Source organism: Aphelocoma coerulescens, chromosome 5 (genome assembly GCF_041296385.1).
Source record: "Aphelocoma coerulescens isolate FSJ_1873_10779 chromosome 5, UR_Acoe_1.0, whole genome shotgun sequence".
Classification (NCBI taxonomy): Eukaryota; Metazoa; Chordata; class Aves; order Passeriformes; family Corvidae; genus Aphelocoma; species Aphelocoma coerulescens.
This window is the reverse complement of record NC_091019.1, coordinates 2664823-2679447: the sequence shown is the minus strand read 5'-3', so window position 1 is coordinate 2679447 and position 14625 is coordinate 2664823. Positions and strand designations below refer to the sequence as shown.

Here is a 14625-nt window from a genome sequence, read left to right as displayed (position 1 = left end):
TGAGAAAGGTGGGGCAGGAGGAAAGGGGAGAAAAGGAAATGAAGGGAAAAAAAGAAGAAAGAAAACAGGGGAAAGGAAGGAAAAAAAAGGAGAGGAAGGAGAAGAAAAATAACGCGGGGGAAAAAAAAAAAAGGCGGGAGCAGCCCTTTACAGCAGAAGCCAAAAAATCTCGAGGACACGAAGCTCGGAGCGGGAGGAGGAGGAGGAGGAGGAGGAAAAGGAGGCGAGGGGCTCCCACCCTCCCGTCCCCCGGCCCCGGGCGGTCCCGGCCCGCAGCCGCTTCGAAAGATCGGGACGGGCCAATGGCCGGGAGTGGGAGGGCGGCGGGACAGCCGGGATTGGCGCCGGGGCTCGGCTGATCCCGCTGGGAGAGCCCCGGGCACCGAGCGGAGGGGGGGTGCCGGGGAAAGGGGGGCGGGATGCCGGGCAGGGGAAGATGCCCGCGGGAGGAGGATGCTGAGTTTGGGGCGGGGGGCAGAGGGGGGGATGCCGGGAGGGAGGAGAATGCACGGGAGAAAGGATGATGCTGGGAGAGGGAGGGGATGCCGAGGGGGGAGAATGCCGGGGGGGAGGAGGATGCCCGAGAGGAGGGTGCGAGGGGGGGGTGTGGGTAGAAGGGGCCGAGCTTCCCTCAAAACACAGGGCTATGTGCGAGGATAAAGTGCATCAGTGCGGGGACAGCCAGCCTAGGGGGCACTTCCGAGCAGGCGGAGAGATTCCAAGGGCTGGGAAGCCAGAAACAAAGAGAAGGGAGGACATGAGCGAAGGCGAAGGGAGGGAGCAGGGGATCAGCTGAGTTCAATCCCGGCAGGAAAGCTCTTCCTCTCCAGCACATCCCTAAGAGGCGCGGGCACAAGTTTCCCCCCACTCCTCTCCCCCTTTGGGCAAGAAGACAAAGAATCCAGTGGCCCCATGGGGAAAGGGGGCGAGCAAGGGGGGGATTCGGGGGAGCCGGCGGCGCAGATCCGCTTCTACACCTGGGAGGAGATCCAGAAGCACAACCTGAGGACGGACAAGTGGCTGGTGATAGAGCGAAAGGTTTATAATGTCACCAAGTGGGCAAACAGGCACCCGGGGGGCCAGCGAGTGATCAGCCACTGCGCCGGCGAAGATGCCACGGTAAGGACCGACCCCCGCGGCTCTCCCGGCTCCAGCAGCATCCTCTGACAGCTCCTTCTCTCCGTGAAGGGAGCCAGCTGCCTGCTGTCCCCTGTCCCCATCTCCCCAACACCTGCTGGACAGCCGGCTCAGCCCTTCCGCTGCTCCCAGCTCGGTCCAAGCGGATGCAGGTCCCCCCTACCCCCCCCACCCCCGGAGCCGTGGTGTCTGGAAGATGGGTTGGTAGGGATTGCTGTGCTTAAATCCTGCTGGATTGCCTTTGTCTCCTGCTTGTGCCGTGCCTCGAGCCCTGAATTCAGGAGCAAGGCGTCCCAAATCTCCCCTTTTCCAGTGTGGAGATTGTGACATGCAGAGTCACGGAGCCAAGCACAGGGAGGGTTAAACAGAGGCTAGGCTGTGTCTCAAAGTTGCTTCTGTGAGGAGGCTTTAAAACAAGGAGCTTTTTAGCTTTTTTTTTTTTTTTTCCCCGGGAGAAAATTCTCTGGAGAATTTGGTTACAGGTTGCTACAGAAAAGAGAGAGAGAAAAAGAAAAGCAGCAAACCATTTGCTGCTGCTCCAGCTGCTCCTGCGCTGGGTTCAGCCACCTCTCAGGTTTCAGCAACGTAAAAGATAAGAAACCAAACAACAACAACAACAACAAAAAAACCCCTGCCTTGAAAAAGGAACAAATTAGAAATAAATTGTTTGCTGTCTGGAGTTCCCCTCAAAACAACCTTCCTCAGAAGTGCATCCAGAGAGCATGTTCTCCCCTCAGGGCGTGTTCGTGAAATGCAAGCTGCCTCAGAGCTCTTCCCAAAACGTGCAGAGACCAAGCAGGAACAGGAACTGTTGGTCTCCCACAGCTCCTGACCCCTCAGCAAGGAGGAAGCTCCATGTGCGACAAAATTATTCGGCAGAACCTTCCCTTCCCTTCAGCCCCCATTTCCCTGCATCCCATGGTTATTTTCCATTCTTTTCCTTTAAGCACTGAGCTGCATTTTGGCCCTTCTGTGCCTTTTCAGTAAATCCTCTGAATGAGTAGCTTTCTCCCTCAAAAAGATGGGCCAGGTTTGTGCTTTTAAGTGCCTAAACACAGAGCTGCTCAACTCTCAGTCCAACTCAGGAGGAGTTGGACTCCTGTCCCCAAGAATTTAACTCCCCTATCTCCATTAGCAACCAAAAAGCATCTGCTACTGCAGTTGTCTGGAATCCTTGAAAGGGAGGCTGAAACACAGGTTAGTGCTTCCAGGATTGCTGGTCCTCCTCCCACCTCCCCACCCTACGTTGCATCCCACACTCCATGAAGGCATGGCCTTCAAAATGCTCTGAAATTGTTACATCACCCCTCCGAGCACTAAATCAGGATTGGCATCAATTTTGCAGCTTCCCTGTGGTGAACAACCATTTACAGCCAAAAAAACCTTCTTGTTCAAGGGGAGAAAGGCTTGGCCTTGACCCTGTGAGGCTTTAGATTGGATTTTAGGAGAAAAATCTTCCCTGTGAGGGTGGGGAGGCCCTGGCACAGGTTGCCCAGAGAAGCTGTGGCTGCCCCTGGATCCCTGGCAGTGTCCCAGCCAGGCTGGATGGGATCTGGAGTAACCTGGTCTATGGAAGGTGTCCTTGCCCATGGCAGGGGAGTGGAATGAGATGATTTTTACAGCCCCTTCCAACCCAAACCATTCCATGGTTCTATGATTTTTTTTAAACACAACATCCAAGTCTGGGCCAGCCTGTTCTGGTGTCACCTCACACACAGAACACGAAGGCAGGGACACTTTGCAGTGTCTCTGTCCCAGAGGTGCTCAGGGATGTAAAAGAAAATCCTTGTGCTGACGGCTCTAAGCACTTCCAGTGCTCAGGTACAGCTCATATCTCCATTATACAAAGCTCTTTTTTTTGGGTTTTTTTTTCTTCACCAGAAGCAGCTGGAATAATTCCCACATCCCATAAAACACTTCGGCTTATTTGGTCAGTAGATCACAAAGTTGGGAGGTCAAGTGCCAACATCACACAGCATTTCCCAGGGATTATCTTCTTCCTTAAGCTTTTTATCACTTGCAGTACAGAACTGAGGACAATTCCAAAATCCAGGTGCTATCTTATATTTGGGACCTATTAGTACAGGAGCTTCATGAGATACACACAATAAAAATCCAATCCTTCTGTCTCTTGCAGGATCTCCAGGCAGTGAGCACCCAATCAGACCTCCAAAGACTTTTTTATTCCCAGCAGTTAAGATAGTATTGAATGGACATTTTTTAATGCTTCTTATGTGTCACCCTCTCTTGCTTTCCCTTCCTTCCCCTTTTTTTTCACCCAAAACTGCAGAGCCTTGCAGTAGGCACAGTCAGCTATTCAGTTCCCCCCTCATTCTGCTTTTCCTTCCTCTTTCACATCTTCTGCAAATCATTCCAGAGAAGGAAAATAGGAACCAGAGTCAACATTTCAGTGACACATTTATGGGTTCAAGTTTCTATTGATTTTGGTGGACCTTGGGCCCGAGGTCGTTGCCTGGCTCCTTTGAACCCCAGACTTTTGATGGAGGGCAGCTCCCAGAAGGGTCAGCTGGACAGAGGGAGCACTTTTCAATCCACCCTTTCTCTTTAGAGTCAGGAGGGAGATTTTAGTTTGTCCCTACAGTTCTTAGGCAACAGGACAAGGGTGGAAAGGCCAGAGCACGGTGCTCCTGACTCCTGTTTATAACTATTTTTTTTTTCCATACTCTCTCAGCACTTCATGGAACCAATATTTCCAGTTCTCCCAGGTGAATTCCAAGAGCTGACTCCAGTTCTGTGCAGTGAGGAAAGGGCAAGGACAGAGTGAGGGTTTCTGATCTGGGTCAGCTTTCTGGCCCTGCTGCTGTCCTTGGGGTTAAAATTCCAACTGTGCCATGTGAAAGGATCTGGCCAAGATCTCACGAGCATCAGGCACCTGTGGGATACAGGTAGACAAAAATATGTGGAAGGGGAAGGAATAGAGAAAAAGAAGAGTCAGATAAGCTCATGAATGCCAGGATCAACATGACTCCACAAACAAGGCATTATTCTTCTGAAGAGTCACCACTTTTTCCTCCGCTGTTTTACCACTGGGATCTCCAGGCCTGGCCAAACCACCCAGGAATATTTTTTGTGTTTACAGTCACATCCAGCTTCAGTCACCACAGTCACCCCCTCTCTTGACTTGCCTCCACGAGCAGACTTTCCAAGGGTATTTTTATCCTAAGGAAGGATTTGCACAAATTCCCCTCTGCCTACCTTCTAAGGGAATTAACAGGATTTAAGTATTTAGTTGCTTAGAAAGAATTTCTTGAGGTGCCTTTCACCATATGGCTGGATGCCATCCCAGGCCTCACCCTTCCCAGGACAGCAAATTCATCAGGCTTTAGTGGAATTAATGTCCCAAACGGTGATCACAGAGCTGGAGGTCACCTGGTCCCCCTCTTCCACAGGTTCCACAACTGCTGGAGGTGGGTGGGAATGTCACAGTGAATAGGACACACATTTGACTTTTGGATCTCACACAGTTCCTCCTGTTTCCACTCCAGGATGCATTCCAGGCCTTCCACATCAATCCCACCTTGGTGCAGAAGTTTCTCAAGCCCTTGCTTATCGGAGAACTCGCTCCAGGGGAGCCCAGCCAGGACCGAGACAAAAATGTGAGTTTTTGCTCCTCAGCTGGGGTTCAGGGTGGCTATTCCCACTGGTTTTTCCCTCTTGGGATGTTCTCCAGAGAGGGAGAGTTCTCAGTGACTGAACATCTCCGTGTAGCAGTATTTGCATCCTATCACATGTGTGTGGAAAGGGGGTGACACTTTTGGCTGTACAAACCTTGCCTTTCCCACAGAGCCACCAACAGCCAATTTCTGGCAGCCCGTTCCAGGCACCCAGGCTGGACTGATCCCATCCTGATGGGAAATGGGAACTGAGACATATGGAATGGAAAATGTGCTCCAGGGTCCCTTCTGCTGCTCCTTTGCTGGTGACCAAGCTCCAAAACACAAGTCTCGCTTTGGTGGCCGTGCTAAGGAGCAGCAGCCACTGCCCATCCCCAGAGCAGCTCTGGATCCCTGCTCATCCATTATTCAGGCCCAGAGCGTGGCACAACTGGCCAGGAAACTCAATCCTGCCCCGTTGTTTGTGGCTGGCCATGATTGTGAGATATCTGTGTCACTCACAATAGAGGGGACAACGCTGGCCCCCAGTGACCCAGCAATGCTCCTCATGGATGGCTGCACAGGGGCTGGCCCACGGATTGAATGGATGACGGGTGATAGTGGGTGCTCATTATCAGAGCTCTGGAATTAGGCACAATAGCACTGAATTCCCTCTTGCTCCAGCTTCTCTTGCTGCTTGGGAAGCTCATTCAGACAAGAGCCATCAGGTGATGGGACATTCAACAGAGCTTGGATTACTCTCCTGGCTTCAGGTCCAAAAGGTCAGGATGTGGGCTCAGACCAGCCAGGATGCTTATTCCTAGGAATACAGGGCAAAAAGCTGGAATATGAAGCCAGGGTCCTTAGCATGGAGCTCATCCTTCCTCCATCCATCCATCCATCCATCCCGCAACTTATCCAGGCTCACTCCCAAGCCTCACCCTGCTCTTGCCTGTCCCGTTGCAGTCCCAGCTGGTGGAGGATTTCCGGACCCTGCGGAAGACAGCGGAGGACATGAACCTGTTCCAAGCCAGCCCTTTGTTCTTCTCCCTTTACCTGGGCCACATCATTGCCATGGAAGTTTTGGCTTGGCTCATGGTTTCCTACTTTGGGACTGGCTGGATCACAACCCTCATCCTTGCCTGCATCCTTACAACTTGCCAGGTGACAAAGAGGGCTCTTCCTCACACTCCCAACATGCCCTCCATCTCCATTTCTTTCCTGCTCAGCTCTGATTCCCAATATCTTCCTAACTATCTGATTTCCCCTCATCCCAGGCCCAGGCAGGCTGGCTGCAGCATGATTTTGGACACCTCTCTGTCTTCAAGAAGTCTTCCTGGAACCACATCTTCCACAAGTTTGTCATTGGACACCTGAAGGTAAAGGGAATTATGGAGCCAGGGAATTCTGGGAATCCATCCCTTTGGCTGTGGCCCAGTAGGAAAGGGAGGCTCTCATAATTCCCAAAGTGAGCAGAGGCACAAAAAAAGTTGGTGACCATTGTCCATGGAGCAACCTGGGCTAGTGGAAGGTGTCCCTGCCCATGGCAGGGGGTTGCAACTGGATGAGCTTTAAAGTCCCTTCCAACCCAAACCATTCCAGGATTTTCTGGGAAGACACAGTGACCTGTACCTCACTCAGAGTGTATTTATTCCATGTTCTTTCAATATGGATGTTCCTTGGGGATCCCTCTGGAACCAGCAGTCTCATAGCAACCAACAGCTCCAGCACTCCCTGCCTGCTGCTCTTTCCAAAGCAAATCCTACTTTGGCCACAATCTGAGTCGCACCACTTTAGTTCTCATAAATGATGGGGTAAGCTCCATCCAAATGATGGCAGCTCCCCATGGATGAAAACTCCTTGTTCTCCTTGCCCAGGGTGCCTCTGCAAACTGGTGGAACCACCGCCACTTCCAGCACCACGCCAAGCCCAACATCTTCAAGAAGGACCCAGATGTGAACATGCTGCACATTTTTGTCCTTGGGGACACACAGCCCGTGGAGGTAAGGAAAAGTGGGGAAAACGTGGAAACCTACTGTCTGAGAGGGCCCTCAGAGAGTGGTTGTGCAAATCCAGGAGTTGGCTCCCATTGTTAGACATGACTTACACAGGCAGGACTTCCAGGAATGCTAGAAAGGAAATGCTTAATCCAGGGATTTCGTCTGGCTACGTTGTCTGACAGGAGTTTGGAGCCAACCCTTGGGCTGAGGAGCAGCACTGACTATTAATTCCCAATCCATTTCCTGTGCTGACCACAGGAGACAGTGTCCTGGGCTAACTCGGAAAAAATAATGCAGATGGACTTGGAGAGAAAGCCACTCAAGGCCACTTCATCCTGCTGGCTTGAAGTGCCAGCATGAGGGGGAAATATGGTGTTCCTCAGTATTCCAGCAGGAGCATTTCAAAACTAACCTTCCATTTCCATAGCAAATGTCTTCCAGCATCAAGTGATTTTAATTTTAATTCAATCTGCCCCTCCAGAGCCAAAATATTTACTGCCTGTTTATAAAAACCTACGCAAAGCACTTAAATTGTGTGTTTTTCACAATGGAACAAGGGTTTCTAGTTTTAAAAGCAAAACCCCAAGAAAATGGACAAGCAGCAAAGACAACACAGGGGAATACAACATTAAAAATGGTTTCTCAGCCAGATTTTGTATTATTGAGAAAGCAGACTTAAAGGAAAACCCAAACATTTGTGGTAACAAGGAAAACTGGATTTCTTCCTCAAAATATCTAATATTAGGCCTGGATCAGTCTATCCCAATATTCTCACACTGGTATATAATCCTTTTACAGATGATGCCAAGTACACAGCTTTGCAGAGCTCAGCCCAGAGGGAATAATGTGCCTGATTTGTCGGTGCTACAAGCCTTCCCTTCCAAAAAATCAGATTTCATCCCTGTCACATTGATATTAGTAAAGATGGAGGTGCTGGCAGCTCTTATCACAGACACAGGGATGGCAGCAGGCAAAGTGCATCAAAATCCCATCAAGTAAATAGAGATTATCTGTAAAAATTGAGTTTACACCTAACACAAGGACAAAGTCAGGATATTTAATCACACCAAATCGCTGGTGGGAATTCAGTCAAAACTCCCTGGTCAATAAATTAGGAATTATTGCAGAGAATCTGCTTTTACCTGGGAACATCCTGATCCCAGGCTGAGCTGTGTCCTTGTGTCCTGCAGTACGGCAAGAAGAAGCTGAAGTACCTGCCTTACAACCACCAGCACGAGTACTTCTTCCTCAGTGAGTATCCACCCTCCTCTCTTCCCTTTTCCTGGAATGCCACTTGTCCTTTCCAGCCCTCACTGTGTGAGCAGAGCAACTCCTCAAATCCCAGCTCATCCCACCCTTCCTCAGGACCCTGTGCAGCTCCCAAAATCAGCTCAGGGATGTCCAAACACCTGGAACATTGCCCTGTAGAGCAAGGGAATGTAAAAGAGCTGAGGCTGGGAATGACCTCCATGTGAGAGGCTCCATGGAAAAACTGCATGTCCCCAGTTCCATGGAAGCAGTCCCTCATGCCACATACCTTCCCACCCCTCTGATGGCCAAACCATTTCCCTTTGCCTTGCAGTCTTCCCGCCTCTGCTCATCCCTGTGTATTTCCAAATCCAAATCATCTCGACCATGATCAGGCGCAGGTTCTGGGCGGTGAGTGAAACATTCCCTCCATCCTTATGGGGTCTGGCAGGAAACTGGAGCAGAGAGGGAGGCCAGGGGGCAGGCAGGAATTACCCACTGTTCCCAACATCCCCGGCAAGGACACATTACCCAAGATGGGCAAAGTGATGCCTGGTGTTTTCTCTCTCCCCCCAGGACCTGGCCTGGGCCATCAGCTACTACCTGCGCTACTTCCTCACCTACATCCCGTTCTATGGCATCCTGGGATCCCTGGGTCTCCTCACGTTTGTCAGGTAGGGGCTCAGGGGCATCCCTGCTGCTCTGCCATCCCTCCAGTGCTGTTTGAGCCTGGCCTCAGCTCTGCTGTGTCCCACTGCTTCATTTCCCTCTCAGGAATTCCAGCTTCCCTCCCAATTCCAGCTCCTCTGGCACTCGACATCTCCTACCTGCATCTCCCCCTGCCCCACGATGGTCCAGCCAGGATGCTCCTCCCTTTCCTCATTCCCTGTTCCCACACACTGCTGATCCCACTTTGGTCATGGCTGGACCCTCCCAGAGTGTCTCATCCTACTCTCTTCCCAGCTGACTGTGGAGGTAATCCTGTGCAAGCTCCAAGTCTGAAATCAAGCTGGAAACTTATCACAACTGGCCCATTATCCCCAAAATTTTTAATGAAACTGAAAATGCAAGAAAAAAAAGCAAAACTGCAAAGTCAGATCATCTGCTCTTGCAGAAAACAAGCCTGGAATGAGGATGATTCCAGGCAATTCCTTGTCAACATCCATCCAAGTCTCTGCTGCTCCCTGCAAACCCCACCTGATGTCCCCATGTCTGGCAGAAACTGTCACAATTTTTCCTGGCTTTGCAGGTTTCTGGAGAGCCACTGGTTCGTGTGGGTCACCCAGATGAATCACATTCCAATGGAAATTGATTCCGAGAAGCACAGAGACTGGCTGAGCTCCCAGGTAACTGGGAGGGGAGAAAAAAACACCCCTGACTCACCCCAAAATGGGATTTACTCAGAGAGTGTGAGGGTTACCACCACCCCCCGTGTTACCACCACCCCTTATTAGGATAGAGTGTCTTGTCCATGACTTCTCCCATAAAGATGTTCTTCCCAGAGCCAGCAATGCTGGGGAAAGACACAGAATTCCAAAGGTCTGCAATTACTTTGACAATTAAAAGGTTACCTGCTCCTGGAGGCAAGTTGAGAGAGGGAATGACTGTGGTGACTGATGCTGGATGTGACTGCAAATCCAAAAAAACATTCGTGGGTGTTTTGGCTAGGCCTGTAGATTCCACAGGAAGACAGCTGAGGAAAAAGTGGTGACTCTTCATTTTGGAAGCTGCCTTTGTCCTTTTGTTCTGGAAGATGAGTGACTCTGTGCTCCCTTTCCTTTTCTTTATTCTAGAACCATATTCTCGATATTTTGGCAGTTCTGTCTCCCTGCAAATCCAAATAAGACGTCTGAGGGAGGAACCCAATAAAAAATTTGGTTGCATTTTAAGAATTTTAAGAAAAAACATCTAATTTTATGAAAACTAAGAGCAAGAATACCTAAGAAACATTGTCAGAATATCACACTTAAGGCAAACTGGGCAATAACTACACGGGGATGGGGAAGCTTTGTGTCCATGCATTTTCCTCCCATTTTCCACCTTGGTACTGCTGCCAACCCTCTGATCTCCAATGGGAGAGGCTGAGATTTAGGAATCTGGGCTTGGGCTACATCACTTCACCACCAGTGCGAGTTTGATTACCTGAGGCCCTGAGGGAGGATTAAAGCTCCCCTTGCTGCACCCAGCAGGCCCAGCATGGCAGGCTCTGCACTCCCAGAGCTCAGGAAGAGCAATTTCTCCCTGATTTTGGGACGAGCCATCCCTAATCCTCACAGTTTTCTCTCTCCTGGCAGATGGCAGCGACCTGCAACATTGAGCAGTCCTTTTTCAATGACTGGTTCACCGGGCACCTGAACTTCCAGATCGAGCACCAGTGAGTACAGAGCCGGCATCGTGAGGGCACTGCCAGCTTGTCACAGCCCCAGGGACGGAATTAGGAGGTGGGGCAGGATCATATGCCAAGGAAAAAGAGTTCCAGACTACACAGCAGTGAAAGTTGTGGCTGCCCCATCCCTGGAAGTGTTCCAGGCCACGTTGGACGGGGCTTGGAGCAACCTGGGATAGCGGAAGGTGTTCCTGCCCGTGGCGGGGTGGGAACTGAATGAGCTTTAAGATCCCTTCTCACCCAAACCATTCCATGGTAGTCTGCTTCTATTACAGCCACGACATTTTTCTCTCTTGCTGCAAAGCTTTCACTCTCACAGCCTTAATTTAGAGTTTAATTAGGAGTCATCGTTATGCATCTACCATTACAAAGGCTGTGGGCTCATATGCCAAGCATCCACCTCAGAAAACTCCCCTCCCCTAAAGCACTCCAGTGTTTTATAGAGTGTGGGACTGTGTAGGATGCTGGGTACCAGATTCCAGAAAAAATATGGAAACCAGGGCCATATGGACAGTCTGTTGCCAATGGCAACAGCAAACATAGAAGAAAAGGTTTTTAGGGTGAGGCTGCATGGTTTGGGAGCCAGCTTAGGAAATCTCCATGAAGAGCATAGGGAAAGGTCCCCCAAGATCCTTCTTTACCTGCTTCCAGAGGTGGAAAAGCAGGTCACTGGGAATTCAGTTCAGCAAGAAACAATTATTCCCAGAGGAAATAGGCAGCCATCTCTGAGGCTGTTCCCTCACTCCTGCTGCCCTCTCATTGCACACTCGTGTCCCTTCTTGCACGAACTGGCTTTCAGTGTGTCCTGAGCATGGCTTTGCTTTGAGGCATGGCAGGAAAATCAGTTTTCATCTCCTCCTTGAGACAGAGGAGTGTAAAGCAGGGATGTCTCTGTGCCTCTCCTCCTTTGTTCGTACAGCTTGAGGAGGAGGCACCAACACTGAGCCCCTGAGGATGCAAACAGAGATGCCCATCCCTTGGTGCTTGTCTCGTGAGCTTTCTCAGCTTTGTTTTCTCTCTCTCCTCTCCAGCCTGTTTCCAACAATGCCACGGCACAACTTCTGGAAGGTGAAGCCTTTGGTGAAGTCATTATGTGCCAAGTACGGAGTCCAGTATGAGGAGAAGCCCCTTGGGAAAGCATTCATAGACATCGTTGGGTAAGGCCCTCCTGATCCCCCCTGCAGCTCATTTTTCCAGGGACACCCAATATTTTCCAGCACAGAGGATTCAGGACTCAACAGACCCTTCAGAAATTTGTGCTGTTGCTTGCTGTCAAAGTACCAAACACTTAACCTTCAGATGGGTACAAACCTGATCACGGCATCTGGGGACATGGTGGCTCAGCAGTGCTGGGGTGGATCTTAGAGGGCTTTTCCAACCTTAATGATTCTGATTTTTATACCACCCTGTTCTGACAGCTGGTGGCTCCTGCTGCAAAGTGAGATGAATCAAAGGGAAACAGGTCAGGTTACAGCCTCTGCTTCGTCCCCTGAGAGCCCTGCCAGCAGCAACAGGCAATTCCCTGCAGGCAGAGCTGGAGACGAGTCTACGGCCCTTGTCAGCAGCCTCGGTGTTAATGTTGCTGTCTCAGTTACTCCGAGGGAAATAATTAATGGCAGGGAACATGAGAAAGCTCTGCAGTCCAGGCACCTCCTGCACAAACCACTCTGAGCACAGGCAGATTGAAGAGGGGTGGCCAGAAAGGGTGGGAGAGCTGAAAACTGGTTCCAAACCTGCTTTTGTCCTCAAATCCAGTTAGGACAGGGTCATGCAGCACCAAGGCACAGTGGGGTGAAGCCTGGAAGCTCCCAAGAGGACTTGCAGCCCCTTCCAGTGCCTAAAAGTGCTCCAAAGGAGCTGGTGAGGGACTTTGGACAAGGGCCTGGAGTGACAGGACAAAGGGGAAAGGCTTCATGCTGCCAGAGGGTGGGTTCTGTGAGTGTGAGCCTATGATTGATATTAAAATTAAAATGCAGCAATAGGCTTCATTGCAGGAAAAACACGACAGCAGCAAGATTCCCAAACTTCTCCTCCTTTTCTTCCCATAGGTCCCTAAAGAAATCTGGAGATCTCTGGCTGGATGCTTATCTCCATAAGTGATCATGAATCTTTCTGGGGAGGTGTGAGTGACCGGGAGGGATGGGGGGGTGTGGGGGGGAGGGATCACACTTGTGTCTTTTACTCTCAGATCTCAGTCTAAATCCACGGTTGGAGGGGAGTTTCCTCTCTTGTCAGCTGCTTCTGGCACAGGCCCAGGCAACCTGTTTAATCCAGGCAGATTTAAAATGTGCTCCAGAGGGTGGAAAGCGAGGCCAGCATCGCAGGGAACAGAAGGTTGGGAGAGGATGATGAGGAATGTTTTAAAAAGGGGCATTAATATCTGACCTTGACCTTCTTTTCACAAGATTCGTCCTCGTTCTGCCTAAACCACACAAACCCCAATTCCACCTAAGGGTTTTTTGAGGCCTCAGTGAGTGTTTGCAATCCAAGGACACCACAGCCAACTCATGCCTCTTTCCCATGTTTGTGTGAAAGAGGAATCACATCCCACGGGACTGGCAGCTGCTGGGCTGTGCTTCCAGCCCTGTCCAGAACCCAGCTCCCTCCTTTCCCTGCCTCCTTCCCTTCTCTAACCATAGCATCCCTTTAGTCCAAGCTGTGACTCTGGCCCTACACAGCTAACCCCTAACCACAGCAGGGCTAACATAGCCGTGTTTGTAGGATCAGCCCCTATTCCCAGGGGTCTGTAGAAGATTTCTGGGCTTAAACAGCAAAATGTTTCCTTTAGGAGAGGGTCTGTTTTCTTTTTAATGAGCAGCAGGTCTGGCACGGGCGAATTGTCAGCAAACCACACAAAGACCAAAACAATCACACAAGCAAAACGTGCTAATTGCTCCTCAGTGCTGCGGGGGAACTACAAATGGCCTTTTCACCACCCTGCCCGGCAGAAACCCAGGGTTCTGCCTGTCTGCACACGCCTGGCAGGCACCGAGCCTCTCCCTGCCTGCCCGAGGCCAGGAGCCATGGCACCAGTTCACCCTTCCCTTGGGAACAATCACAGGAAGAAAGGAGTTCTCCCTGCAAAAGGAGGAGCTGCCCAAACAGTCTGGAATCAGGACTGCCCAGGCTCTGCTGCTGATGTGAGACCTTTGGAGAACCCTCTTACAAGTTGTTTAAAACTCAATTTTCTGCCCAGCACCTAATTACCAAAACCCACTAATGGCTTATCGGGAGATATGGCTGAACAGCTTCCAGGTGCTTCTGGAACAAGCAACCTGACCCCAAATAAATCCAGGGGTCCAGGTTCAGCTGCAACACAGCAGAAGAGATGTTTGATTTAGGACAAAGGGCCGTGGTTCCAAAAGCAGCCTCCAGCTCCAGCATCCACCTCGGTGCTCCCTGGAAACACCAGGAGGGAGACGCTGGTTACTTCACACGCCTCATTACTTCCCTCAGCTCTGAAACTGGATCTTCTCTGTCAAATCCCTGAATCCTAACAGCATCCCATAGAATCAGCAAGGTGCTTCATCATGAACAGAGGTGACTCCGGGACTCTGGCCAGCATTAAAAAAAAATAAATGTATTCCCTCCCCGGCTTCTTTGGAGAATAAAATGAGATTTTATCTTTGCTTACAGATGGGGAATTCAGCATCTTGCAACTTCAGCAAGCCAGTGATACTGAGGGTTTGTAAAGGGCTTGTGCTGGGGGTCTTGCCCACCCAAGTACCACCAGGAATGTTTGGGGTGAAAAGCTACACAAATAACATCCTTCTGGATGCTGTGATTTCCCTGGCAGGTAGTAAGGAGCTAGCCTGGGATTTGGCTAACCTCACCAGGACCGCCTTAATTTGTGCATCCCTTCCTGACTCCTTGAATGTACCTCACTGTGCTCCAGCAAGGATGACCACGAGCGCAGTGGCATCAGCACTGCAAGCTTTTAAATCTCCAGCTTATTCTTCTGACAGCCCTTGGTTTTTTTGTCTTATTTCCAGAGCAAATATGTTCCTCAGCCCTGTCCTCCTGTTCTCACTTTTCTTCTTAGGAAACTGTTTGGGTTCATCTTAGGAAAGATCAGCTCTTAGGTAAATGGGCATTTTTTTCCCCACCAAAACTCATTCTTTTTTCAGGCAAACCCTCTCTGGCTCATACATTTTCTTCCTCTCCCTCCAAAAAATCCCAGCTTTCTGTCTTGGAATTTGAGCTGTTTCCTACGTGCCTTGATTCCTTGTTGACACTCCAT

The 14625-nt window shown here is 50.4% G+C and overlaps 1 protein-coding gene across 1 annotated transcript; it reads left to right on the top strand.

The window, feature by feature from the left end:
- The first annotated feature begins 637 nt into the window (after window positions 1-637).
- Window positions 638-14020, top strand: LOC138111128 (acyl-CoA 6-desaturase-like). Its single transcript, XM_069016355.1, has 12 exons — window positions 638-1119; window positions 4644-4754; window positions 5718-5915; window positions 6029-6130; window positions 6629-6754; window positions 7942-8002; window positions 8334-8410; window positions 8576-8673; window positions 9249-9345; window positions 10294-10373; window positions 11417-11542; window positions 12434-14020. The coding sequence occupies exons 1-12, from the start codon at window positions 913-915 to the stop codon at window positions 12483-12485; spliced, it is 1335 nt and encodes a 444-aa protein (XP_068872456.1). The 5' UTR covers window positions 638-912; the 3' UTR covers window positions 12486-14020.
- Window positions 14021-14625: the final 605 nt, after the last annotated feature.